The 27,815-nt window shown below is 48.2% G+C and overlaps 1 protein-coding gene across 1 annotated transcript in view; it reads left to right on the plus strand.

Moving 5' to 3' along the window:
* The first annotated feature begins 653 nt into the window (after positions 1-653).
* Positions 654-27,815, plus strand: part of PAPSS2 (3'-phosphoadenosine 5'-phosphosulfate synthase 2) — a 31,526-nt gene continuing 4,364 nt past the window's right edge. Inside the window, exons 1-9 of the mRNA XM_040563870.1 lie at positions 654-791; positions 15,325-15,430; positions 19,747-19,982; positions 20,675-20,813; positions 21,089-21,207; positions 21,324-21,437; positions 22,349-22,460; positions 25,414-25,619; positions 26,928-27,063. Of these exons, the coding sequence (XP_040419804.1) occupies positions 771-791; positions 15,325-15,430; positions 19,747-19,982; positions 20,675-20,813; positions 21,089-21,207; positions 21,324-21,437; positions 22,349-22,460; positions 25,414-25,619; positions 26,928-27,063 (1,189 nt within the window). The 5' untranslated portion in view covers positions 654-770. The remainder of the gene's footprint in view (positions 792-15,324; positions 15,431-19,746; positions 19,983-20,674; positions 20,814-21,088; positions 21,208-21,323; positions 21,438-22,348; positions 22,461-25,413; positions 25,620-26,927; positions 27,064-27,815) is intronic.

Below are 27,815 nucleotides of genomic sequence, written 5' to 3' on the forward strand. Positions count from 1 at the left end.
TGGAGCCATCATCACCATCATGGGGGTGGCGGTGAGGGAAGACGAATTTCACCCAAGAGGCGCAGCCGAGCCGAACACCTGTTTCGGCAGCAGCGACCTCAGTGAAATGGGCCTTTTTTCCCCCGTGTCCTGACTGTGCCTATGTGACAAGCCAGAGAGAGGCCTGACTGTGTGCGGGACCCTTGTCTGAATGCAGGATTGGGTAGCCAAGCCAAAACTAATAGGGCAAGTCCCAAGTGGTCGACCTGAGTTTATAAATAACCAGGCCTTGGGGAATTGTAGACTTGTGTCTCAGCTCTGTGTGAAGGGCAGGCTGCGAGCCCTTGGACGCTGCGTGAGGAGCTGGTGCAAGCTCTCACCTCTGTCGTGAGCGACTGGAGGTGCCGCAGCGCCCACACACGGGACAGAGCACCAAGGTATCGCTTGTTCTGAACACAGCGTGTTTTCCCAGCAGCGTGTCCTTTATCTCGCCACGCCGGTGCCCGTCGCAGTGCTGTGGGGCCGCTCCCCAGCCCACCACGGCCGTGCCCGGAGGCAGGCGGGCGGGCCGGGCGGCCGTGAGGTAACGCCGCGGTGCCCCTCCGAGCCCGCTGGCGCCCGAGCTCGCTCCTCCTCCGCTCCCCGCCACGTCGGTGGCTGCGGCGGGAGGAGGAGGAGACGGAGGAGGGTTCAGGGTGAGAGGGGCCGGCCCGGGGCCGTGCTACGTGTCGCGGGAGTCCTTATAGCGCGCTGCCGCCGGGCTGGCCCTGACTGCCCGCTTGCCCGCCAACATGTCGAGCAGCCAGCAGACGGTAGGGCCGCGCTCCGCCGGGGCGGAGGACGGGCCGGGGAGGCGGCGGTGGCGGAGCCCCGGCGAGGCGAGGCGAGGCGAGGAGGCAGGGCCGCCGTCCCGCTTCGGTGCTTCGGGTGCCGCCTGCCTCCCGAAACCGCTGAGGCAGCCGCCGGCTTTCGGCACTGCCAGTTCTCCGGGGACAGGGCGGGGGGTGGGGAGGGAGAGAAGAAGAAGAAAAAAAGTTTAAAAATTCTGATAGGCAGGGCAGTTCTCAGTCAGAAATGGGAATCGCAGCTCTCTGTGGCGGGCAGCGTCGCTCTCCCTCCGCCGTTTCGGGACGCGAGGTGCCAGTCCCGCTGGCTGCCCTGGCCGCTAGCAGGAGTGCGGGCATCCCGGCCGCAAGCCTTGGGCTTTTTTGGTGGCTGCTCTCCTTCTGTTTCTTCGCTGCAAGGTTTTCAGGTGGTTTAATGCATTCAGAGCGAGTCCGGGTGGGAGTGCAACCCAAGCGGCGCTTCACGAAGCGCGCCTCTGTGGCATCCTGAAAACCTGTGCTGTAGGGGTTGTTTCGGGGAGGTGCAACGTGTGGGCTGTGCACTGGAGGATTTTTTTCATTCTTGTGACAGGAGAGAGGTATTGCTGAACTTCCAGAATAATCCCTCTGCTTTGCCTCCACCCTGGGTGGAAAAATGACCTTTATAAACAAGATTGTGGCTGATCTTTGTACCCTGGTTGTCAAAACAGATGCTAGCTGTTGACAGCTGTAAGCGTATTTTCATGTGCTTGTCTGTCAAGCTATGCAATAGAGTAAGATCTCGCTAATTGTAAGAGTTTTCAGTCATTACAATGAAACCACGCTATTATCCCATTAGTGATCGCGGTCTGTGGCCAGGGAAGCATGGTGCTGTGCAAAGCAGGGCTGCAGGTCTTGCTTGCTATGCGGACTTGTCAGCCCCTTGCTTTCAGCCATCTCAAGTCACTTGGAGGCACAGGACAAGGCACTTCCTTTGATAAGGCTCCTGTTGTCCGCGTAAGAGCGAGGGAATGAGCTGTGCTAGCATGCAGTTATTTGCACGTGTGCATGAGGTGTCTTGGACTCGGTCTTGGTGACATTTACACGGTATGGGGCAGGAAGGTTGAGGCATCTGTGGTTTATCAGAGATTTTGCCTAAAAAAAGAGCAGGCAAGAGCATTATGTGCACCTGCAGCTGGTTGCCTAACTATTGTAGCTCAGAGGAGTTTGAGTGTGGTGGTGAATTTTTCATGACATCTTTTGTAAGCAGGACAGCCAAGACAGGTCTGATTGGAAAAGGAAGATGAGAAGCAAACACTAATTCACTCTTCTGAGATCCCTTTCAGTACAGCAGCTGGTCCTTCTTCTGCACCTTCCTTAATCCCCTTTTTTTCCTTCCTCCAGCAACCTGAATCCTTTTTCCTAATAAAATCCTAGTTTCTACCACTTCTTTATTGTGTGGGTGATGCAGTAATCTTCCTTCTGCAGGCAACGTTTTGTGAGGCTTTTCAGATGCACTTCTGGAGGAGAATGGATGTTTCCAGCATTATTCACTGCCTGAGAATATGTCAAAAATGGATTTTGTAGGCGATGCTGATTAGCTGCCCACTTTCAAAAGGTGCAGTAGTGCTAGCTGTTACAAGGTGAGCTAACTGTTATTTGGCCGTGCTTCTGATTTTGCACGCTGAGTATTCATAAACCCAGGATTTAAAACCCAGCTTCACCCTGTGTGCTGCCTGGAGTTTGAGGATAGTTTGAGGATATTTTCACCTAACGCCCATTTATTAATGCAAGCTTACGGTAAGGCGCAAAGAAGGAAACTTAAAATTTTTGTCCTCTGTGTGTGTGGCCCTTAAAAATCAGCAAGTCCCCCTAATTCAGATTAAGACCTGGGAGTTTATATGTGGGAATCTTTTTTTCTGATTAGCATGGTCCCCCAAATGCTCCCTTGGTTTCTGCCTGTGCCATTACAAGAGGCGTGAAGTCCTCTCTGTGCCTGGCATTCTCCTTCAGTTCAAAGATGTTATTGACAGCAGAAAGTATTTATTTCTGACCACTTTCAGAACTGACTTTTTGGGAGAAGAATGGTCTTTAATGATGACCTTAATGCTCCTTACATAAGCCTCCTGTGTGCCCGTATGGTGAAATCTTACTCTCAGGAGTAAGTACACCTTAAAGTAATTGCAGTGAGTAACGTGGAGCTGTGGGACTGCCCTTGTTTATTATGAGGGCTGTTGCACAGTGAAGCATTCATGGCTGAGTAGTTCTTTCAGTCCCATCGAAAGAGCAGCTTGTTCTCTGTACACCTGTGGTGCTGCTGGTATTTCTTCCATTTGCTGCCTCTCTGCACCGAGCAGTGTTTTTACAACAAGCAGAAGGATACAGACGATGCAGGGTGCTCTGGAGAGGCAGCCCAAGCCCGTTGACTTGGCTGTGTACCTAAGGGACTGTCCCCTTGCCAGGGTGACCGGCTGCATGGCTTGCATCTAAGCCCTTGCTCCTGTAACAAAACGTGGGTGTGTGGAAGATGCCACTCAGAATACCTTGTAAAACTGAGGTGTTTGGTTAGCTTGAGAGACACCCAGCTGAACCCATTCCTGCTTGCCCAGGAGGTGGGAGAGCTGGGAGGAAGACAGACATCCTCCTTGCTGGCTGTTTGTGGTGAGTTTTTCCTTGGATGTTCTCACAGAAGCTTAGGGGAGAATGGACCCTGGTAGTGAAACTGCCTTCCTAGGGTAAGTGTTGCAGCTTTGTCATCTGTTGGCTCCAAGACGGTGTCTCCAGGAAGCAGAGTGATGCAGCATGTGGCATCCCTCGGTTTCACAGAGGATGCTCTTTCAGTAGCTTTGGGTAGGTCCCAAAGCTCTAACTTCCCGAGGTTCGGTTTTGCTTGTGCAGGGCTTGCATGTGTGTGATCACAAGTTACAGATCCTTATTTAAAGGTGAATTAACACGTAAAAAGATTTTTTTTAATTTAAAAAAAAGGAAGGAAAAAACACAACATTAGATGACACCACTGAGGAAATACGAAGAGGGTTAGTTTCTTTGCCTAAAAACTATTCTCATGTTGAAAAAACTGCAGCCACAGGGCAGAGTTCAGATGAAGTGTGATATTGGAAGCCATGCTGAAATGTTTGTACAGCCTTATTGTTTTAATTGTGAACAAATGTAAAACAAAAAGTAGGAGGAGTTTATAAAAAAAAAAATCCTAGATTCATCTGCTTGCATGCTTATTTTTTTTACTATTGCCTTGAATATAAAGAAAAAGACTGAAACATCTTGAAACATCTTTAAGGATGTTGATGTTCAAAACAGTTCTGGATTGCTCATCACAGTGACACTTGAACAGGCAGTAGGCAGCAAAACGCTGATTTTAGTGAATTGACATGGCTTGGTCTTGGTTTTGTTTGTCACGACTGTGTTTCTAGTGTTTTACCAGATGATTTGGTTTACAGGTGTGATGTGTTTTCTGAAACACAGTGCTTTACTCATTGCACCATGATAGCAAACAGTGATTGTTTTCTAATTGCTCATCACATGCTTCTGTTTTCTGATACTCCTTGTAGTATTTTCTGTCACTTCTTGCTTTATCTCTTTCTCTCTTTTCTTTGAAGACCAAGGAGAGGTCATCAGATTAACTGTCTCAATATGCTCTTTATCAACTTATGTTGTTTCCAATAGCTTACTGTTTTTCTTCCTCTTTCTTTTGAAGTCCTTTGCTATTAAAAAGTTACCTTTCCAGTCTGTTTCCCTTGCCTTGCTGTTTCATTAACTTGTGCTGTTTTGCAGGGCTGCCAGCATACCAGCTGCTTGTTTATGAACCGCACTCTGTCTTGTGAAAGCAGGGTTGTTCATTTTGGGGAATTTCATGGAGGAAAGGACAGAAAAAGTTGCAGTCTCCTAAGCATGAACGGCTCTTTCTTTCCGTGGTTTGGGGAGGTTGAGTCACCCAGGGGATGGGGAACAAAATAGTCTGTGTGGTCCAGCTCCAGGAGCTGTGTGCCGGGATCTTTGGTTTTGGGAAGGCTTGTCTTGTGTCCCTGATGGTGCCATGGCCACAGGAGCAGCGGGCTGTGTTTTTCAGGAGCTCGTGGGGACAAGTGGCCGGGCTTTTCTGCCAGGGCATGTGTGTTCACCCATTACATCCCTGGGACCAGATCTGATCTCTGCTGGCATGCTCTGAAGTCAGTCTTTTGCCTTTCCAGTGGGGCCTCAGGCTCTTCAGGACTTCTATCCATCTCACAGGGGCTGGGGGTGTTTGGATGAGTGCAGCTGAGCACCGCTTGCTGGTGGGGTTAGCAGAGCTGCAGGTGTGACTGGGGACAGTGGCTGAGCCCCAGGATCAGCACCTAAATCCATCTCCCAGCTGGAAAAGAGATGGTCAAAGCACTGTGAATCAGCAGTGTTTCCTCTCCTGCTGCGGGACTCCTGGATCAATGGCATCTGGCCTCGTCTGTTCTTTGGGTGGCACCGGTTAAGTCTCGGAGAGGTTGCCTGCTAAAACCTTTAACTCGCACATAGGTTTCCATCTGTATGCTCCTTGGGCAGCTCCTACAAGGGATTTTAGGCAATACAGTGAATGATTCTGAAGACCCCAAGCTATCCAGACATGTGCACTGCAGATGCAAGTTAGATTTAGGCCACAATGATTTTGTTTTTCCTGAGGGTTTTCAGGAGAAGTACTGGCATGCTTGCATTTATTACTGGGCTGATGTTGATCCTGGAGGGTGTCTTTAAAATAGCCTTTAAAAATGGAAAGACCTTTTCTATCTGAAATCAGGTATTTTAGATAAACTTGCAGCTGTACATGCCCACAAAAGATAAGGGGTGTTTAGGGTCCGTGTTAATACTTCTTTAATGATATGCTCTGCCTTGAACTTGTACTTTGATCACACTGCTCATGTGCTTTGGTATTTTAAAAGTCCTTTAAGAGAAATGGCATGTAATTCAGGTCGTTATGTTACTTTACTGTTACTGTGAGTGTGGCGACTAATGATTATCTCAGATTTAGCTCTGAATCACAGCTGTGGGAAGTGAGAAATAGTTCCTTAATGGCCTCGCAGCTTAGTCATTTCTAAATGAAAGTTTACTCAGTGGATCATTAACAAAAGGAGGGATGCAAAAAAAAAAAAAAAGGTTGGTGAAAGCATTCAGCGTGGATGTGTCACAAAATTAGGTTGCTGGAAAATTAGGATTTGCCTGTAGGGCTGGTAGCACTGCCTCCCATCTCCTTGTGGAGCAGTCCTTTTCTGTTTGCTTACAGCTTGGCTGAGTTACAGCTGTTTGTGTTAAGAGTTTTATCTGCCGAGAGGGTGCCAAAATGTGTTGGCCTGTTTGGAGAACAGAGCTTGAGAAAGAAGACAGTTTGAGTAATTTTTTTTTTTAATGTGGCTTTTCTTTAGATGCAGTGCTTTGGAGTTTGAGATTTTTTTGCCACACACTTGCTAGATTGTTCATCTTTGGAAAATGACCATTTGTACTTAACGTTTCCAAGACTTTCTGACCTCAAGGTTTTCACAGAGTCTCTGGCAGAACAGAACGTTTTCCTCGACAGCAAAACAATTTTCATCTTTGCATTGTGGCACAAAAAAAGCGTTTTGGATGGGAGGCCATTTTTCAGGTCTGCCCAGCCCTTTTGATGGCAAGATCATCTTGTGAGCCCGAGGGGGTCGGAAGAGACACAAACCTCATTTAGGGGAGGTGAGTGCGGCGGTGGGGATGGGGTTGCACACCAGGAAGCTGGGGCGTGATGCTGGACAAGTCACGTCAGCTGTGGCCAGGGCAGCTGACTGCATCTGCCTCCGCCTGAAGCTGGTCTGAGACCTTTCGGATGGGTGGAAGACACATTGAGCTCTTGGAGGTGCAGCCTGGAGTCCAGGGGTGCTGTTCCTCAAATGTGTGCCATTTTTATATTGTGGGAGCTTGAGGCTCCATCTACTGTGTTTGTCTCTTCTGTCGCTGTAAAACTGGGAATCAGAGAGATGCTGGGAGTTTCCGAGAAGTTTTGAGGTGCCAGGTGATAGTAGTCCCCAAGGAGGACGTGTGACTGTCCTTCAGCCAGCTGAGTGGTGTGCAGTGACCAAGACCTGTGCTACACTTGGTTTAGGGACAAGTGAGAGAAATGCTCTCTCTCTAGGAGTACAACATTTTTGGTGCTTATTTAAGCAAAGGTCTAGGTAACACACATGCGCCACATAATTAAGAGGCTGTACAGCACCTTGTATGGGTTGCACATGCAGCTGGGACAGGAAGCCTTCATCCCAGCATCTCCAAACTCAAGAGACCTTGACGTGGAGCCTGGCTCATGCAGCTTGCTGCGTAGGTGGCACGGTGACTGGCATCGCGGTAAAACAAGCTGCCACTGGGCCGACAGCAGTACGGCGGCGTTGTGGTGGCACTGACTGAGGGAAGGTCCATTCAGGCCAGCCTGCAGCGTCCGACAGAGCCAAGAGTGGGACCTGGGAAAGGGTCTGCAGCTGGGATATCCTGGTGTGTTGTCCCAGCTCCTGTTAATTTATGACTTGAGATGCCAGAGGCCATCTTTCAACCTGCCAGTCCTTGATGTGCCTAGTAGTCCTTTATTCCTGCCATGAACGCATCTGATGACTTTTTTTCCAGCCAAGTGGGCTCTTGGCCTGCCCATCATGCTGTGGCGAGAAGTTCCCCTGTTTAACCTCGTGCCGTGGGACTGGCCCCGTGTCCCTCGGTCCTTCCTATCAGTGTGCGAATGTTCATTTTTGAGATGGAAAATGCTGTGGCAAAGTCAATCGCATGCAGGTTGGAAGACGGTTCAGTTTTGCAGGTGGAAGGAGGTGCTGGTCTCCCGACAGAAGATGCAGTTGGTGTCTCAGCTGCGTGCCACAGCTAGAAGTTGGCCGCCTAGTTCAAAAACCTGTTGCATTCTCATTTAATAGGGACACGGAGCTGCTGAATGCAGCTCCCTGTACTTTGTGCTGGAGTAGTGCCACCGCGTCAGTTCAGCTCTTAAACGTATGTACTGATGGTCTGGATTTGTTGAACTAATTTCTTGAGTTCTCAAGAGAAATGAGTTTGCTGAAGGGACGTGTTGCTCTGCCACATTGGCTCACAGCGTTCACTTGGTGAGCCAGTGATAAGTGTCAGCTCTGAACAGCAGAGCTCGTATTTTTGATTGTGTGTCTTGTAGCAGAATGAAGCTTAGCTCAGCTGCTGATCTCCTGAGGCTGTATTGCAGGTTATGCTTTGCGCGGTATTTTATGCAGGAATCCTAGCTGCCCATCTCGCTTGCTTTTAGGGATAGGGGTGGCTGCCTTGCCGTGGTAGGAGGTAGGAAGTGTGCAGTGGCTTTACTGTAAATAGCCACAACCTGTTAAATAAATTCCCGAATCTTGTATTCGGGCGGGGGAAATATATATAATAATTCTCTGGAAATTTTTATATACCAAATTTATTGTGTAATCTAAATACGTACCATTGTCGTACTTTCCTTGAGGGACTCCTATCCCGTCTCCCATTTCCATGATTTGCCATTTTCCTCTGAAAGCTGACGCGGAAGCTTGTCCATGCGTGCTCTCGGTCGCTTTTCCTGGACAGGCACCGCTGCTCCGTGCTGCCTGGGCATCATTTCCCTGCCGACGCCATCGGGGCACGTGGAGCAGCCCAGCTGGCTGCCCGCCACCTCTCCGTGCACTGCGGGGAGCTGCCTTTGTGGGCGCAGGGCACCGCGCCGTGCCGCGCCACCTCCGCTCTTTCACAGCTCGTCACCTACCTGCAGGCTGCATAATTCCATTCCTCCCAGTTTTCTCGGCCATTAAATGGACACCCTTGATGGATCTTTGTGGGCGTCCAGTCCAAAACCTACAGTGAGAATGTGATTCGTGTTCCCTTGATCTGCTGGAGAACCACGTTTTGCATTGTCCGTGATCCCACAGGACTGTCCCTGTCTTGGCATCACACAAAGCAGCCTTGTAACACACCTGGGCATGAAGGCAAGGCACTTCTCATTCTGCAGTGTAAAACCTAGTATTTGCAAAGTGGGTGTGAGCCAAACGTTGAAATGAGTTCATTTAGGGGAGGTAATTTAGCAGAACTGCTCTGAATACTAAAAAAAAAAAAGGGGGGGGGGAGGGGGAAGGAACCATAGGAGGATTTCTTGTTATTTTTGTCAGCAGCAGACAAGATGCTTCTGTTGTCAAATATTTGCTTCCTGTCCAGATGTCCCTTGTAATTTTTGGAAAGGAGAAAGGAATTTTTTATAACATCTGTCCTGGCTTTCCAAATTTGTCCTGGAAATACATGACCACAGGATGATTCAGTAATTTTTCTGGGTTGAGGAAATTAGAGTAGTGACATCATCTGTCGAGAAATAATAAAAAAAAAAAAAAGGGAAAATAAAACCCTGATCTGGATGATTTGGGTGATGTCAGAGAGATGACTTTTAATGCCCAACCTGCTGCTTTCAGGTCAGACAGTCTTGAAATCAGTATCTGATTTGCAAGTTGACAGGAACGTGAGCTTGTATGTTGAGCCTTTTTTTTTTTTTTTTTTTCCCCCCCCCGGGGCTGTATAAAACTTGATTGTGGCAACCCCAAACACTCACATTTATACCAAATGAAAACTATTTTAGCAGCACTCAAAATCAGGGTCTTGCTAAGAGCTCAAAAATTCCTGTGGGTTAAGGAGAGAGCACTTTGGCTAACGCCACCTTGACAAACGTGTGTGTTAGCAATACTTGGCGTCTCAAACCGTCTGTCTGCAAGCTGAAAGCCTGCTTGTTTCAGGTAGCTAGGATGTCTGCTAGTCTCCTTAAGGCCTTCTGTATTATGCTCCTGGCAGGGAAAAGGGGCTGATGTGGTGGTGCCAAAAGGAACAAGCAGCAGTAGCTGACTGTGCCGAGGACCGCGTGTGGTCTGCTTTGGTTTATGAGAGAGCTGAATGCAGAAGGGAGCCTAGCTCAGCGGCCTGCCTGGTGTGAGCAAATGCCGGCAACCCCATCGGGATATTTAGCACCCCATCACTGCATTATTCAACTAAATCTCAAAAAAAAAAAAAAATGCTGCTGTTTTTAACATTTTTATTTTATCAGTGCCTGAAGCGAGTGCGCCATCCTACGTGTCCCCTAGCACTTCAGGTAGTGCTGTGTTGGGTGGCCCAAATGTGCAGGGAAGAGCGGGACGGTGGGGGGACAGGAAGACTGGTGGCATGGAGATGCGTTGGGTGCTTGGGAAGCTCCATCCCTCCTTCCCCATCTGCACCTGCTGGCCCTGCTCCACTCTGTGGTGATGGGATCCTGTGACCCGAAACAGGCGGAAATTTCCAGAGTAACTCCAGCTCTCTGGGGCTTTTCCCTGGGAAAGGAGAGAGCTGATTTTGAAACCCTTACCACCTTAGCCCTTTTCAGTGAACTACGGTGATGTTTGGGAAAAGTCTGTAGGTAGAGTGTTACAAGAGCTACATCATGACTGCTGAGACTCCAAGGTTTCTCCGTTGTGCTTGATTATGACTGTATGAGCTAGCCTTCCATGAGCAAAACCCCCTGTTCTCACTCTGTTACAGAAGGTTTTTTCCCCCGTGGTGGTGATGAATGCTTTCTCTTCTCAATGATGCCCTTTTGCAAGAGCAGCTGCAGGAATTGCCCTCGTAAAAGAATTTTAATTTTTTTTTAAAGGGAAAGTTCCATAACTTAATTTTTATCAGCTAATGAGAAAAAAAGATTTTTTTTTAATGCAGTGGTGGGATTTGGGAAGTAATTTTAAACAACAAGATCAGTCTCTGTAGGTTTAAAAAAGCATTTGACTTCAAACGTGAAAGCTTGCTTGATCATTTTATCATTTCAAAAGTCAGTTTTATCATTTTTCAATATGATTGGCTCAAAATGTTTTTGGAAGCCTATCCTTGTTGTTGCTGTTTGTTGTTTTTTTTCCTTTTGGAGAGTTTTCCAGGCTGAAGTACCAAAATAGGGCATGTATTGAACACTTAACTGGAGGGGTGAATCATCATCCTAATGACGTGAGTCCTGTAAGTAGAAATGATGCTGGGGGAGCCCCTGGAGGGCCCGAGGTGCTGCCAGACATCACCCGCCTCCATGCGAGGCCGGTCCTGCCGCTGGGAGCGGGATGCGTGACTGCGTGCCACCGTGATGCTGTGCTCCAGCGCCGTTCCTCCGTCAGCGCGGTCCTTGGGCTGATGTGTCGGAGGGAGCTGCTCCCTGGAGTCCCCCCAGCAGCTGTGGAGATGCTGGCTAAAGAAATGGGCAGCTGGGGCTAGAGTGTGTCCTAAGGTCCAGAGTTTGTACCTATTTGAATTCCTAATGAAAGACGGATGGCAAATGTCTGTGTAATTCCCGTTTATTGTTCGTCTAGTACATTTTCTATTAATCGTGCAGTTTTTCTGCTTCTAACAGATGTCAGACAAGGTTAGGAGAGGCCCCCAGATATGGTGCATTCAGCACAGCACTGTTGGGTAAGAGAAGATGCTGCCTGATAACACCTCATGTGGGCAGCCACACGCAGCCTTTGGTTTATCTGGGCATGTGCCACTGCTCCCTTTCACAGCCAACACTTAAGGAGAGCTGAGGTGACTTTTTTAGATGCCACAAGTTGAGTAGTGGCACCTCTCAGAGCAGGGGAAACTGATGGCTCCTGACTTCCATCAGGTCTGTGCTGTAGTGGGCTCTCTGGTCTCGACCCACATCTCTTTATTTCAGAGGAGAACCAAGGAAAAGCCTCTCACTTCCCACCTACAACCTGCTTTCACCAACCAGGGGAGCATCATGTCCTGCTAGGGCCAAGAAACCTCATTTCTTTTGGAAGCCAGGTCAGGAGAGACATGATCTGAAAGATACCTATGATCTTACACTGGCCCAGGCTGCCCAGAGAAGCTGTGGATGCCCCATCCCTGGAAGTGCTCAAGCCCTGGCCGGATGGGGTTTGGGACAGCCTAGGCTGGTAGGAGGTGTCCCTGGAAGTGGAAGGTTGGAATGGGATGGTCTTTAAGGTCACTCCCAACCCAAACCATACTGTGATGCTGTGATTCTGCAGTCTTGGTGCCTCCCAGTTTGTCAGCCTCATGGAAAGGTTCAGTAGGACAGAAGGTGAAAAGCAGAGCCCACTGCAGCCTTGGCAGAAGGTCTGGAATCGCATATTAAATTTTCCCGTCCTGGATGAGGTGAGCCAGGGCGGGTGGTCTGGGCACTGAGCTAGTGTAGACGTGGCCAAACTCAGAATTTCTGCAAGAAATGCTTGCCAGTGTCTCTAAATTGTTCCCGCCCCCATGGGGCCCAGTGTTCAGGCGTGCCGTGGGGCTGATCAGAAGCTGTGATCTCTTTTAGATGTATTTTGAGGTCTTTGTACTCAGGCTTGGTCTGTTTGGTTTACGACGATGAGATTAAAACCACGAGAACAAAATCAGCAGACCAACCCTGTGTCTTACGAAACCTTATCTCTGCCTGCCAACAGCCTTACCGTGTACGCTCTTTCTAGATGAAATCTCTCTGAGGCTTGCTCTCAGGCCGTCAGTGCTTATTTCTGGTGCTGCTGTGGCTTCTCTCTGCTTTCTTTCAGATCTGACTTCCCGAGCTGGTGGATGATGAGGTGGGGGTTTTGCTGAGCAGCCCCTTCCCAGCCACCAGTGAAGCCTCCCGTTGCCCTCTGCCTCTTATTTTCTGTGCAGCTGGTAACCAGGGTCGGAGTTGGTGTGAGTCCCACTGTTCAGACACATGACACTGGGGAAATCTGCCTCTTTAGCAGTGAGATTTCTAAGGGTGTAGGAGCAAGACTGGAGGGATTTGGAACCAGCAGGTATGAGAGGTCTGGAAGTGCTGCTGGGTTGCAAAAATGCACTCGGTGATGCTTTCCCAAGCTCCAAAAGATGCTGGTGTGAACAAAAAAACCTGCTCCAAGATGCATGCACGGTGCAAATTTACAGCAGCATGTACTTTTAACATAATAATCTCATTATGTCAGCCATGTAGGAATGTGTTAGCACCTGCATCTTCCTGAGGCACAGACGTTATCATATTCCTGGTCATGCAGAGTAGATCCAGCAGATCAATGCTCTGCAAAGCCACTGTGTGAGGAAAGAAGTGTGCTGCTGGAGTTCCTGCTGACGCAGGGGGCAGAAGGGTGTAGAAAAGAGCTTTGGAACTTGCAGGTTTCATTTCTCCACACAGAAATACCTGCCTCTTCTGTTGTGGTTTGCAAAGAAATTGCAAAATACCTGCTCCGTGCGCTGGAGCGCTGTGTGATTGCCACGCAGGCTTCGTGCTGCGTCTGGGATGGCTTCACTGCAGCGCTGAGTCGTGGTGCACTGTTGAGAGGAGTGAGTTTGGGCACCCACGCACAGCGCCAGAGCGGTGCCAGGCCTCAGCCAAAGGTGAAGCAGCAGGAATGCACTGTGGTGTCTTGGGCCCGGGGGTTGTTCTGGTGGCTGTTACCTTCCACGTGTGCTCGTTTAATCCTGCTTCAGAAGTCCGAACCCTTGGGAACAAGAAAAAATGAAACCACAGTGGTGCCATCTCATATTTGCAAGCTCCAAACGCTCAAAAAGACTTCTGACGTCCCCCCTGCAAATCAAACAAATAAACACGCCAAAACCAAACAAACAAAAAAACAAAACACCAACACCCTGAAACCAAATGTTGAACTATTTATCTTTGCCTTTTGTTTTAGGAGTCACGAGGATGTGTTCAGCTCAGTTGTGCTTTCCCAGTCGGACCCAGAGAGGTTTTGTTTGGGGTTTCTGGCACAGCAGTATGGTTTTGGGGAAGGGGTGGCACGTTGTGATGCTCACGGAAGGGCTGCAAGACTTCAAGGGTGCTGCCGGTGTGCACTGGGGTCTGTGTCTCAGAGAGCATCTCATCTGCCTGGGTCCATAGCAGGCTCTTCCTTTGTGCTGTACTCGCGTGGCAAGAGGTGATGCTGGTGAGATCGCCTTGCTGGCGGAGGAGGGAGGCTTTCTGCAGCGGGACATGATTTGGCATGGGTATGTCACTGTGCAGGAGCACACGGGTGTTGGGGCTTGTCAAGGGAGTCAGCAGCGTCCTTTGTCCCATGAGCTTGGATGAGCTGCTTGCAAAGAAGGAAGAAGGAGTAGGACTTCAACCTGTAGAGGAGCAACTCTGGAAACACCCAAATAATTCATTTTTATCCACTGAAATGGCCGTGGGAGGGGGAAGCAGCATCAGGGACCTACTCTGCTGAGAGCAGCAATGAAAAGGGGACCTGAGAGTCCCGGAGCGAGTAGATGTGTCACCCAGGGGGGCTGAGATGAGAGCCCTGACAGCCTCTTCAGTCTGGGCACAAGGGGGGGGGGGGTGCAAGAGCATCGGCCGCGTTGTGCCTGTCCTGGAGGAACTGCTGCTCTGTCCTGGAGCTCTTCCAGTGCAGGTCCCACAGTCAGCCTCGGAGTCAAGATCTGTCACTGCTATTACGATTACTTGGACCACATTTGCCTGTATGTTAAGCTGTTTTGGAGCTGGGTATCTGTTCAGCATGCCCACAAGCAATTGCAACTGGAAAATTTCACCTCTTGTTTTTAGGCGTAAAAAGAGGCTAATTTTGGAGTTTTTAGCTAAACTGGAATTGAAATTGAGCATGACATTCTGAGTATATTTGATACATCTCTGTGGTGGGAGTTTGACCTCTGCTAGGATGCTGGCCTCTCTGAAAGGGATAATAGTGAAGAGGGAAGAGGCAAGGAGGGTGCTCTTTCTCTTTTGTTATGGAGTAATTGTCACCCAGATTTCTGTGCAGGCACAGCCCTCTGGTGCATACAAAATACCAAGACTCCAATGAAGGCTCATGCCTTTGCTGCATCATATTAATTAATGGCCCAGAAAACACGGGGAAAAAAAGGCTATTTTGCAGACACTTATAAAAGTTTTTCTCTCCCATTCCTCCTTCCCTTTTTGCTTGTTGAAAAAAAAAATCCCAGGCATATGAAATATGATGGCTTCCCTGCTGTGACTTCAGATGTAGAAATATGTACATAGGATGATGTGCATTATGAGAGAGCCTGGGTCCCCTGCTGCACCGACAGTACAGAAGGGATGAACCTGCAGTTCGGATGCAGATTGCGGCTGAGGAGAAAATGTTTCCATGCCAGCTCCTGCTGGGACTTTCCCTTTTGCTGGCGCAGCTGGAAACGTAACCCTCGCAATTAACACGACTGCCTGAGGCTCTGCAGGCGGTGCACTTGGTTTTGTGGGACCTGACCACGCCGTGGCAGCGGTGAGGAGGAGCAAAGCCCTGCTGGAGGGGACAGGTTCGCCCGGTTCAGCCCTGCCAGGTCACTCATTGTGGCCACAGCCCACACCTGCACTTGGACAGACATAACTTAACGCCAGTGGCTTAAAAGGTTTCCTCACTGTTTTCCCTTGTTTTCTTCCCATTTTCCTATTTTGGTGGTAGTGTTTTCCTGTACAATGAAATTGCCAGTGTTCGCTACAATGGCTTGTGTAGATTTTTTGGATGAATTTGCATCTCTCTTGGGTCCTGGCTGAAATTTTCTCACATATGGAGTGCAGCAAGGTAACGAAAGCTCTGTTTTGCTCTGTTTCCATTAGGGATCAACCAATGTGGTTTACCAAGCCCACCATGTCAGCAGGAGTAAGAGAGGACAAGTTGTCGGTAGCAGGGGTGGATTTCGAGGCTGCACGGTTTGGCTAACAGGTATTTTCATCTGGGCGTGAATGTCTCGCTTTATGTGGGACAGCTGCTTGCATGAATGAGGGGGATAAGGAGGACAGCTTGGAGGTGGGGTTTTGGGATCTGCGGAAAACACCAGTGTTCCTTGTGAGCTGGGAGTTGCAAAACAATTTTGAGTAGGAAACACTGCCACGTGGTGTTTGTAAAGCAAGATGTTCTTCCCTGGCAGCTGCTACCCCTAACTAACATTGTTATAAATTTCACAGCTGTTACTGGGGCCTCCATTTCCTGGTTCCCTTGATTGAACACATAAAAAGCCCTACGGGTCACGCTTGTTGTCCCAAAGCGTGTGGCTGAGGAAGCCTTGGCTCAAACCCAGGCAGCCCCTGGCAGTGAAACACGCCCAGGATCGTCCGGAACAGCACACCCAGATTTTCATTCTGGGTCAATGGGAAGTTTATGGGGGCACTCAGGTTTACTGTGTTTCAAATGACCTTGTGAGCAGCAAAACAAGGTGGTCTCCTTGTCTGGAACGGAAATACACCCAGACAGTGAGTTGTGCTGAAAGTAATTTCTTGTGCTGCCATCTCAGTTTTTGTATGTTATTTCTCATTCTGTGCACCTTCTGGTGTGTTGCCTTTCTCTTCTGCTTTGAAAAACCAACTCAGTATTTGAGGACTAGGGACTGCTAAAAATGACAACAGCATTTATTGTGCTCTGCTGATAATTACACGACAACTTTTTTGCTACTTTCCACTTTTTTCTTTGCTTGTTAAATAGTTATATTTTCTTTGGCTGCCAGACGATGATGCAAGACATGAGTGGAAAGGTTTGTAAAGCCATTCTGATTTGCCTTCATTATCAATTTGTGTTAGATGTTGGATTAAAACACATCTCTATTTTGTTTTCCTCTTTAATCTCAAGAAGGCAAGCATCTTATCTGTTATAACATCATTTCTGAAGCCAAAAATAACTATCCAAGGCAATTTCCGTCTTTCAAGTGTCACTCCAAGCTCCTGCATACAAAAGCTTTGAACTTCTTTGGCTGATGACTACTCTTTTGTGATCTTGGGGAATATGGGCCTGACGAAGAGCAAAGTCAGGACCCTGAACTTCCAAAGAGTGAACTTCAAGCTATTTAAAGACCTGGGGTATGAGATCCCCTGGAACACTGTCCTCAGGGACAAAGGAGCTGAACAGAGCTGGAGACTCTTTGAGCACAAGAACTCTCCATCCCCCTGGGTAAGAAAGCAGGCAGGGAGGGCAGACAACCTGGGATGACTGAGCAAGGACCTGCTGGTCAAATTGAAGCTGAAGAAGGAAACACAGGCAGTGGAAGCAGGGACACGTGGCCTGGGAAGAGTACAGGGATGCTGCCCAGATGTGCAGGGATGGGATCAGGAAAGCCAAGGCACAGATAGAACTGAGCTTGGCAAGGGATGCAAAGAATAGCAGGAAGGTACATTCTTCAAAAGAGGCCAAGGAGAGTGAGGATTGGTAATGACAGACACTGAGAAGGCTGAGGTGCTCAGCAATTTCTTCACCTCAGTCTTCACTGTCAGTCAGGCTTTCCAAGTCTCTCATTTCCCTGAACCTGTAGATGGGAGCTGGGGGAGCAAAGTCCCCCTCCACTGTAAGTGAAGAGCAGGTTTGAGACCACCTGATGAAACTAAACAAGTACAAGTCTATGGGACCTGATGCCATGCATCCCAAGGTCATGAAGGAATTGCCTGATGGAGTTGCCAACCCTCTCTCCATCATGCTTGAAAATCCTGGTAGTCAGGTGAAGTCCCTGGTAACTGAAAAAGGGAAACATCACTCCCATTTTTAAAAAGGGTAGAAAGGAGGACCCAGGGAACTACAGACTGGTGATCCTCACCTCTGTGCCTGGGAAGATCATGGAAAAGATCCGCCTGGAAGCAATCTCAAGGCACATGTAAGACAAAGAGGTGATCCGAGACAGCCAGCATAGCTTCACCAAGGGCAAATTGTGCCTGACCAATCTGGTGGCCTTCTGTGATGGAGTGACTGCATCAGTTGATAGAGGAAGACCGACTGATGTCATCTACCTGGACTTCTGTAAGGCCTTTGACACGGTCCCACATGACATCCTGGTCTCCAAATTGGAGAGAGATTGATTTGATGGGTGGACCATTCAGTGGATAAGGAGTTGGCTTGAAGGTCGCACCCAGAGAGTGGTGGTCAATGGCTCCATGTCCAGGTGGAGGCCAGTGACAAGTGGTGTCCCCCGGCGGTCTGTCCTGGGACCAGTGCTGTTTAACACCTGTATCAATGACATAGCCAATGGAATCAAGTGCACCCTCAGCAAGTTTGCAGATGACACCCAGCTGAGTGGTGCAGTCGATACAACAGAAGGAAGGGATGCCACCCAAAGGGACCTGAACAAGCTTGAGAAGTGGGCCCATGTGAACTGAATGAGGTTCAACAAGTGCAAGGTGCTGCACCGGGGTCGGGGCAATCCCAGACAGGAGGACAGGCTGGGAGAAGAACTCACTGAGAGCAGCCCTGTAGAGAAAGAGTTGGGAGTTTTGAGGACAAAAAGCTTGACAGGAACCAGCAGTGCACGCTTGCAGCCAGAAGGCCAACTGCATCCCGGGCTGCATCACCAGAGGAGTGGCCAGCAGGGGAGGGAGGTGATTGTCCCCCTCTGCTCTGCCCTCATGATGCCCCACTTGGAGTGCTGCGTCCAGGTCTGGGGCCCCCAGCACAAGAAGGCTGTGGGTCCAGAGGAGACCATGAAGATGATCAAGGGGCTGGAGCACCTCTCCTATGAAGAAAGGCTGAGAGAGCTGGGGCTGTTCAGCCAGAAGAAGAGAAGGCTTCGGGGTGACCTCACTGCAGCTTTTCAATACTTAAAGGAGGCTTATAAAAAAGGTGGAGAGCAACTTTTTGCTCGGGCAGATAATGACAGGACAAGGGGGAATGGTTTTAAACTAAAAGAGGGGAGATTTAGATTAGAGGTTGGGAGGAAATTCTTCCCTCAGAGGGTGGTGAGGGACTGGCACAGGTTGCCCGGAGAGGTGGTGGATGCCCCATCCCTGGAGGTGTTTTAGGCTGGGTTAGATGAGGCCCTGAGCAACCTGATCTAGTGGGTGGCGTCCCTGCCTAGGGCAGGGGGTTGGAACCAGGTGGTCTTTGAGGTCCCTTCCAACCGGAGCCATTCTATGACATATGCAGTGGCCTCCTAACTTCCCAGCAACTGACTTTTAAGAGACCGTGTGGAAGGATGTTACATGGACTATATAGATGAAACAGAAGGACACCTGAATGCCCTGCATTGCTGAGGAATGCCCTCAGCCTTCAGGAAGGTTGTACTACACAAACCAAAGGCACAGGCAGCAGCACGCCCAGCCACATTTCCTCTCCAGCACAAGCATGGCTGTTCTGCATCATACTGAAAGTCCACCTCGCCTGGATCTCATTTCCATCACTGGTCAATAGTAGGTGTTGTGGGGTATATAAATAAACAGGCAGGCGATGCTGTCTCCTCAGGATATTTTCCAAGGCGAAGTGTTTCCTGAGGCAGGCATTGTGTTTGGAGGTGTTCTCTTTCCTAAGTTGAGATCCTCTTCCATCTCAAGGAGCTTTCAGCACATGCATCCCCACCCAAGAGAAAGGAGCAGTTTTGGTGGCCCAGGTCCTCTTGCCGCTCTGCTACACAGGCAGTAGCAAGTGCTCATTGTGTGAATGGATGGAGCTGGGGTGGGAAGCAGCCACCTCACTTAGGATTGGTGACTTTCTGGTTGCTGACTCCAGGAGATGCAGAGCCATCCTGTTCCGCTGTCACAGGTCTGTGGCTGCTGTTCCTGCGTAAGTGGAGGTGTCTGTGGATGCACAGGGGCTGTTGCTGCTGTTGGAGCCCATCCCACTGCACGCGCTTGTGGCAAGAATCTCTCCTTGGTCCACTCCAGGAGAGCAGTTGGCTGTCCAGAAGGGGAAGAGAAGGAGGAAGATGCTGAAAGACGTAGAAGCAACAGCATCCTTTAAAGCTTCCTCTACTTCCTGACACCTGCTTGTTCCACCGTGGCCCAGCAGGATGTACTTCTGCAACACACCTGGGCTGAGCCTGTCCAGATGAGAGGGTCTAACAGCATTTCTCATAGCATTAATGCCACCCCCTGGAGTAAGAAGGTTTGGCCAGGGTCCTGTGGTGTTAACAATACACTGAAAAGATTACTCCAACCTCCCTACCTCATTTTTGCTAAAGCAGCTCCAGACAGGAGGAGTTTTGTTGCCAGCATCGCAGGAGGAATTAGGTTATGGTGTCATTTTCATTCTTTTGAACTCAAACCTGAACCTTGCTTTTCTGTCTCCAACAGGCCTTTCTGGAGCTGGTAAGACAACCATCGGCTTTGCTCTGGAAGAGTACTTGGTCTCTCATAGCATCCCCTGCTATTCCCTGGATGGTGATAATGTTCGGCATGGCTTGAATAAAAACCTGGGTTTCTCAGCTGGAGACCGTGAGGAGAACATCCGCCGCATTGCAGAGGTGGCCAGGTTGTTTGCTGATGCTGGGCTCGTCTGCATAACAAGTTTCATTTCTCCTTTTTCAAAGGTAAACTCTCTGCATCATATGCTGCTCTCTTCTGGATGGCCTTGATCTCATGAATGTTCCTAGGAAAGAGACGTTTATGTATATGCCATCAGATGTTCCTTTAGCTTCTTCTCCACTCTTTTGTACAATGCCACCGGTATACAGAGCTATAAATCATCGGTACAAGTTTCTGGAGTGCTGTTGGACATAACATTTTTGCTTTCAGAATTGGTTAAAAGTTAAGTAATGTTTGAAATCTTATTATAAAGGCTCCTACTGCTAACTTGTTAGGAGCCAGAAAAGAGGCATAAAAAAAATAGCCTGTCATAGTGGTATCAATACTTTATTTGAAGAAGCATTGATTGTTTTTTTATGCTTCCTGAGAATGCCAAATATCTGCAATTATCAAGCTAATGTAAATAGTTGAATAGTTGCCTTTTTTTTTTAAACACAGGACTGATTCACATCCTAAGGTTCTGCTATCCTACTTAATGAAGAGGTCTTCTAACGTATCTTTAAAGAAAAGGGGGGGAAAAGAGATATAAACCTTTAATTAGAATTAGTTTAAATTTAATAAATCCGTATCAAAGATGAATTTACCTGTGTCAGATTCCAGGGAATATCATTTAGTAGGAATATCATTTAGTAGGAAGGTATTTGTTGCAATATGCAATATGCAGACACATATGGTTTTCCCATCTTCCTTGAAACAGGATCGTCAAAATGCACGGAAAATTCATGAGGCAGCTGGGCTTCCTTTCTTCGAAATCTTTGTAGATGCTCCTCTAAATATTTGTGAAAGCAGAGATGTGAAGGGACTGTACAAAAAGGCAAGAGCTGGAGAGATCAAAGGTATGCAAGAATGAGCTCTTAATTTGCCTTTTGCTTAACGAAGTGTCAGATAGCTCATCTTTGCAGCTCTGCATGTAGAAAATCTCTGGAGGTGGGTTAGTAAAGGCTCTTTGTAGTACACAAGGGTATCCTATTTCCCTAATCTTACTATCACAAGCATCACTTCTAGTACTCAGTACAGCTTGAATGCTTGCTAGTTGTTTGTATAGTGGTGTTGACTCTAGGGCATGGAGTATTACATAAAATAAATTTGGTTTGGGTTTAATTGTCCATAGGATTCACAGGGATTGACTCAGAGTATGAGAAGCCTGAATCTCCTGAACTAGTGTTGAAAACAAACATTGCATCGGTGTCTGAATGCATTCAGCAGGTTGTGGAGCTCCTGCAGACACAAGTAGGTCATTTGTTTTTACCACTACCACCGGCAGCTCATAAATCTGGCTTCACATACTGTCTTCTTGGTGTGCATTTAAAAAGCAGTGTTATGAGTGCTGTCTCTCTCTCTTTCAGAACATTGTGCCCCGCGCGTCGATTAAGGATGTTCTTGAGCTATTTGTACCCGAAAATAAACTTGATAGTGTCCGAGCTGAAGCAGACATGCTACCATCCATAGAGATCACGAAGGTAACATCTCATTTGAATGCTGCACTATGACTCGGTCATTGGTTTGCTTTTTGAAGGGCAGAAGCATAGATAGGGATGTGGCTAAATGGTGCTCTGTTCAAAGAATCGCAGACTGGTTTGGGTTGGAAGGGACCTTAAAGCCCATCCAGTTCCAACACCCTGCCATGCACAGGGACACCTCCCAGCAGACCAGGTTGCTCAAAGCCCCATCCAGCCTGGTCTTGAACACCTCCAGGGATGGGGCAGCCACAGCTTCTCCGGGCAGCCTGTGCCGGTGCCTTACCACCTTCATAGTGAAGAATTTCTTCCTTATATCTAATTTAAACCTACCCTCTTTTAGCTTAAAGCCATTCGCTCTTGTCCTATCACCACATCCCGTGACAAAGAGTCCCTCCCCAGCTTAGCTATAGCCCCCTTTAGGTACTAGAAGGCTGCTATAGGGTCACCCCAGAGCCTTCTCTTCTCCAGGCTGAACAACACCAGCTCCCTCAGCCTGTTGTCGTAGGAGATGAGTTCCAGTCCTCTAATCATTTTTGTGTTGATTTTGTGGTTCCTCTGATTGTTGTGTCCTTTCATGGCTGTGGTTTATGACAAAATGAAGTGTAGTTCTCATCCTCAGACACTTTATCCTGTTGTGTCTCTCTGCTCTGTCCTGTAGCACGCCAGGGCTATCGGCTTTGTTGATTGTATTAGGACAGCCCCACACGTGGTTGTGCTATGTAAGGATACAGATCTAGCTTTAAAAAAACAAAACAAAACAAAAAAAAATCACACCGACCCCCAGCACCACTTTTTTCCCCTTTATGAATGTCCTCTATTTAACGCTAAATGGTGAGACTGCTTTTGCAGCAGAAGGAAAGGAAGAGCAGTGAGAGCTGGTGACAGGAGTGCCCTCTGGGTTTGTTTTGCAGCTGGATCTGCAGTGGGTGCAAGTGCTGAGTGAAGGCTGGGCCACGCCACTGAAGGGCTTCATGCGCGAGGCAGAGTACCTGCAAGTGATCCATTTCGGCACCCTGCTGAACGGTACGAATCCTGCGCTTTGAGAGACCTGACACTCGCGCTGCGGTGTTGTAGCAGGCACTCGTGGAACAGCTTGATGCTCAGCTGTGTTTCAAGCCTCCTTTCCTCTGAAGTGCTAAATGCAAGCCCTCGTAAAGGAGTGTGGGAGCTGGGAAGCCGTGCTCTGAAATGCACCAAAGAGTACAAAAGGTGACCAAGTTCACAGTGCTGTGGCCAGGGCCCTGTGTCACGCACTAGACATCCCACGTCATGCTGTTCAAAGGTTTTGGCTGCCATTATATATATATACATAAAACCTCTTAACCCTGCATGGTTCTGCCAGGGAAGGCTGCCAGGCTGTATTTCAAATGAGAGGAGAGGGTAGCTGATCCTTGGAAACAGGGCCAGGGGCTGATTTGTCTTTCATTTTTCCTATTTTCCCCCTTCCCCATTACCGTAGCTTGAAATAAATCAGATTTAGCTACTGATTAGCAACTTAATAAGAGTTTTTTCATCTCTGGAAGAGGCAAATAATACTCAGGCAGTGCCAACTACAGTTTGGGGTAGTAGATATGTGTCCCATGTCTCAGATGGAGATGCCATTGCCGTTGCCGTGCATGCAGTGAATGGGTGCACGCGTTGGGTTCTGTAGATCCAATACGGCTCTCTGGCCTCAGAGTTTGGGATCTTGGTGAAGGACTCACTGTGGAGAGTCTTGTCCTCCTTCTAGAGGACCCTGGTCCTGCCTTGGTCATGCAGGGCAGTAATTTGCTGCTGGCACTGGGGTTCAGGCACTGTACCTCAAGTGCAAAGCCAGCGCTTAGTTCAGGATTGCCCATGTTGGGCTGGAGCAGGGTCTGCATGTGGACGTCTGTAGTGTTCTTCAACTTTCAGGCATGCAGTAGCCTAAACACTGTGCAAACAGCATTCAAAAGTACATTTCCTTATTGTCAGACCTGGAGCTGTGGTCTTCAAACTGCCCCTTGCACACCTGACGAGGTCCCAGAGGTGTCCCAAAACGACCATGTTGCCGCAGAGCTCTGCTGCTCAGAGGCTGTGGGTGGTGGGATTGGGTGTGCCTTGCCCAAGAGCTTCCATGCCAGTCTTTCTAAAGCCTGTGGCCCAGTTCTTCTTCCCCAGGGGGTGCGTGTGATGTTTTAGGCAGCCCAGCAGGAGCAAGCTGTGCGTGGGACATCTGTGATCTGGTTCAGTGGCCCAGCATCAACATGAGTCTGTCCTCCACTCTTGTGGTTGATAAACAGGCATTTTTCACATGCTGAGGAGTACATCCCACATTGGCATACTGATAGTTAGAACAAGAGCAGTGTTAAAAATAGATGGAGAGAAAGCACCGATGCTGCGCATCCCTTCGGGTGCGTGCAGTGTGTGCGGCTGGATGAGCACTGCTGGGCTGGCTGGCAAAGGCCATGTTTGCGAGGGAGCACCCTGCCCTACCCGCCAACACACGGTGTTTGCTGGAGGTTTCAACTGAGCTGCTTTGATTTTGGAAACCATAACTGGTGCCAGTGAGTGTTAATTATCTTAACTGTGTTTGTATTCTCCCAGGAAAGAATCACTCTGTAGCTGGTATGTATTTAACTGTCCTCAGGTTATATGGAAATCACTACAATTAGATTTTTTGCTCTGATTTTTTTGCTATTTAAATTATTAACACTAAACACACCCACATCCCATTTATGATTCCGCTGTTTACAAAATGGCATGTATACCCCATGTCCTATTGACCAGTCTGCACAAAAATCCTAGTAATTTTCACTGTAGTGATTTTTATTAGTGTCTTGCATTTGAAAATGCCATGCTGACTTTTCCACATTGACTTTATTGACTAATCACTGGTTAATATTTTTTAAATATATGAAGTTGATATTGATTGATTCACATGTGACTAGTTACAGGTATCTGATTATTCATGAAGTTGCTTGAAACTTGCTGCCTGGCAGATGATACCGAGTCATGAATTAAATGGAAAATTTTAATAAAGACTAAACAAAATCTACATCATAGTCAAAATCCTCGAATTAAGACTCTCAAGGGTCCAAAATGATTTCAGTCAGATTAGAACAAAGTGAATCAGTGATTTATTTGCTGTTGTTTATGAATGGCAACCCATGGGAGAGACTGCTTCTCATGTATTAATACTGGCATATGTGAGTGGGAAGACCTTAGTGGGGAAGTGAGAAATTGGGGGGGGGGGATGAGATCAACGTGACTTCAAGGCATTTAGAGACAACACAGAAATTAGAAACCACACATGCAAACATAGATTCACTGTATATACAAAGAATAGATCAAAAATGGACTGCAAAGATAAACTGAGAGGGGTAACAGTACAGAGATAACAAGGAAAAAAAAAGACAAAACATGATGTTTTCCCTGTTGGAAGAGTTGATTCAAGAGCAAAATTGAGCAAAAAAAGAGTTGAATCAAGTGCAAATAGGGCAGTGCAGTGAATTGTCACGGTTGTGAGAGATGCCACTAGGCAAAACCACGCTGGAGTGGTCTTAATGGAGATTTTGTCCTGGAAGAGGAGACGGGTTATAGCCAGACTGTATTTACCATTTATGTTTACATTTTTCAAAGAGGCTTTAAAACAAGCCAACTGAAAAAGAAAAATCTTCCTGGGAGAGAAAGAGTCCAGAAAATAAAGAAGTATTCCAGGTGTCTTTGAGACATCGCTGGCACTAAGATAAGGAGCTGTTTTAGTCCACTAACATTGGTATTTATTAGCAGCACAAAACAAAAATTGGATAGTGAATAAATTCACATGACTGGTGAACTAATCATGGAAAACCTGGCCTCCTGTTTTCAGCCTCTGAAAACCTCTGTTTACTCAGTGCCCCCTGCAGCCTCTCCCACCACCCTCCTGTAGCCCATCTGAAGTAGTGTGGGGACATTTTGAGCAGTGCTGGTGCTCTAGGTCTTTGGAGGATGCTAACATCCACCCTTCTCTTGCCAGACGGCATTATCAACCTGACCATCCCCATCGTGCTGCCTGTTTCCACGGAGGACAAGCAGCGGCTGGAGGGCTGCGGAGCACTGGCGCTCAGCTACGAGGGGCACAAGGTGGCGATCCTGAAGAACCCCGAGTACTTCGAGCACAGGAAGGAGGAGCGCTGCGCCCGCATCTGGGGCACCACCTGCGCCAAGCACCCATATGTCAAAGTAGGTTTGTCTCTGTCCCTCCTATTGTCGGAAACCTGGCCGAGATTAGTAATGTGCCATGGGGGGCTGGAGAACCAAACTCCTCTGAGGTTTCCGTGGTGTGGGGTGTCCTGTCAGCTCTCCAAGCCCAGCTCCTCATTGAGAACCATCACTTCTCAAGCGTGCAGGAGGGCTGAATTTTTAGGCTTACAAGCAACTGTTAACACTGCACTTACTGCTTAGCATCGGTCAGATAACAAATGGTAGAAAGGGAAAACAAGTGTACTGCTCCTCTCATTCATTTATTTTCACGAGTGTATCAACATCCAAACGTTTTTAGCATGCCCAACAACTTAGATCCCAAGGTTTTCCTGCTCTTGGGGGCATGATGATGTCAGTGATTCTGCCAAACACATGCTGTAAATCCCTGGCTCGTGCTCCTTTTTAGCTACGCTTTACTCCTCAATGTGGCATTCATGCAGGCAGCCAACAAAGGGGTTGTATTTTTACACCTTATCTTTTCCCTTCTTTTTGCTGACCATACAAAGAATATCATCCCCTTAGCAAGGGAGAGCTGCAAGCTATGCCAAGCAGTTTGAACTAAAAGGCCAAAGCCATACTAATTCTTTTCCCTTACCTTAAAATACCTCCCTCAATTATTTAGCAGCAGTTGCTCTCTTGACAGAGCAATCTGAGTTACGAAAGTTTAACGATACCATTGACGGTGAAGAAAACAGCTGTGACAGTACAGTAATGCCAATTTAGGGATTTCTTATAAAGACTTGTGGTGAGATCCTGAGCTGGTTAATGCAGGATAACGGCCCTAGGTTGTTCTGAATGGGGTTGGAAGCCTCATTATTACAGCTAGAGGAGGATTCAACAAATCGTGGAGCTGCATACTCACCAGGCAGCGCCCCAGGAGGATAACATTTCCAGGATAGGAGGGAACAAAAGGTGGGCAACACAGTGGTGTTACCACCACCAGAGCACTGTTTGCTCTGTGGAAAGGCTTTGCAAGAGCAAAAGCTCAGATGGAGGAAGGTCTACTGCCCTAACTTCTTGACCTCCAGGCTGCAGAGAGAAGTCTGGCACCTAGCTGGGTGCAGCAGTATGGTCTCTGCGGCTGATGCCTTGCTTTATGTCACTGCACTGCTCATGATATTCAGATCACATTGCCACTTTGGTAATGTTTTCAACCTTGCAGGTTGAAAAGAAAGAAAGATCACTCCACAAGCAGAATCATACCTAGTGCTTTTCAAAGGAGGCTGGGAAATGAGAGAGGTTTTTTTTTTTTTTTCTGTCCTCATGTAACCTGTGTGTAATTCACAGATGGTGATGGAGAGTGGAGACTGGCTGGTTGGTGGAGAGCTCCTTGTGCTGGAGAAAATCAAATGGAATGATGGACTGGACCAGTACCGTCTGACACCACTCGATCTCAAGCAGAAGTTCAGAGAAATGAATGCTGGTGAGTTGAGTGCCTTGGGCACCAATGACTCTGCTCTTCTTACCCAGAAATCTTACCATTAGTGCCATTATTTTGCATGAGGTTAATTGGTTAATGGGTAAATGCTAATGGGTTAATTGGTTAATGGGTAATTGGCTAATTCATGCTGTATCATTAGATCCCTGTGGTATGCTACAGACTTGTCAGGTGGACCAGGGAGCTTGCCCTACTTCTGAAGCTTTCCAGCTGGCTCACTAATTCATGAGCCTCTCAAGTGTGTGCCCTCCTCCCATCTTTCCTGACACTAGGAGACGTTTGTGGTCTGTGATTGCTCACTCCTGGCCTTTCAGCACCTGCCAGATTGCTTTCATATGCTTCTGAGACTGGGATGGAGCAGTGGGGAGAGCAGGAAGTGCAAAGCAGGCCACAGCACAAAAATGGTGTGGGATCTCCTGGGGTAGGAACAGTGCTTGTGTCAGGCAGCTTCCCCAGCGGGCTTTTGCAGACACAGGAGTGGAGAGTGCTGAGCGTGCTGCTCATGACTCCTCTGTCCTCCCTGGCAGGCCAGGTCCTCTCCTCTCACACCCAGAGCATGTAAAGTCCTGTCCTGAGTGCTTGGCCTTCAGGCACAAAGGTGAGTTCTGGTTACTTGCAGGTGGTGCTCTGCCCCAGGGGCTGTCTTGGCAGTCTGTGGGGCATCTGATGGCCACCCGATGCTGTATTGTCTCAGTATTTCCAGAAAAGGGTTTCTAAGCAGGATTTGCCTTCAGTCT

Source organism: Cygnus olor, chromosome 7 (genome assembly GCF_009769625.2).
Source record: "Cygnus olor isolate bCygOlo1 chromosome 7, bCygOlo1.pri.v2, whole genome shotgun sequence".
Classification (NCBI taxonomy): domain Eukaryota; kingdom Metazoa; phylum Chordata; class Aves; order Anseriformes; family Anatidae; genus Cygnus; species Cygnus olor.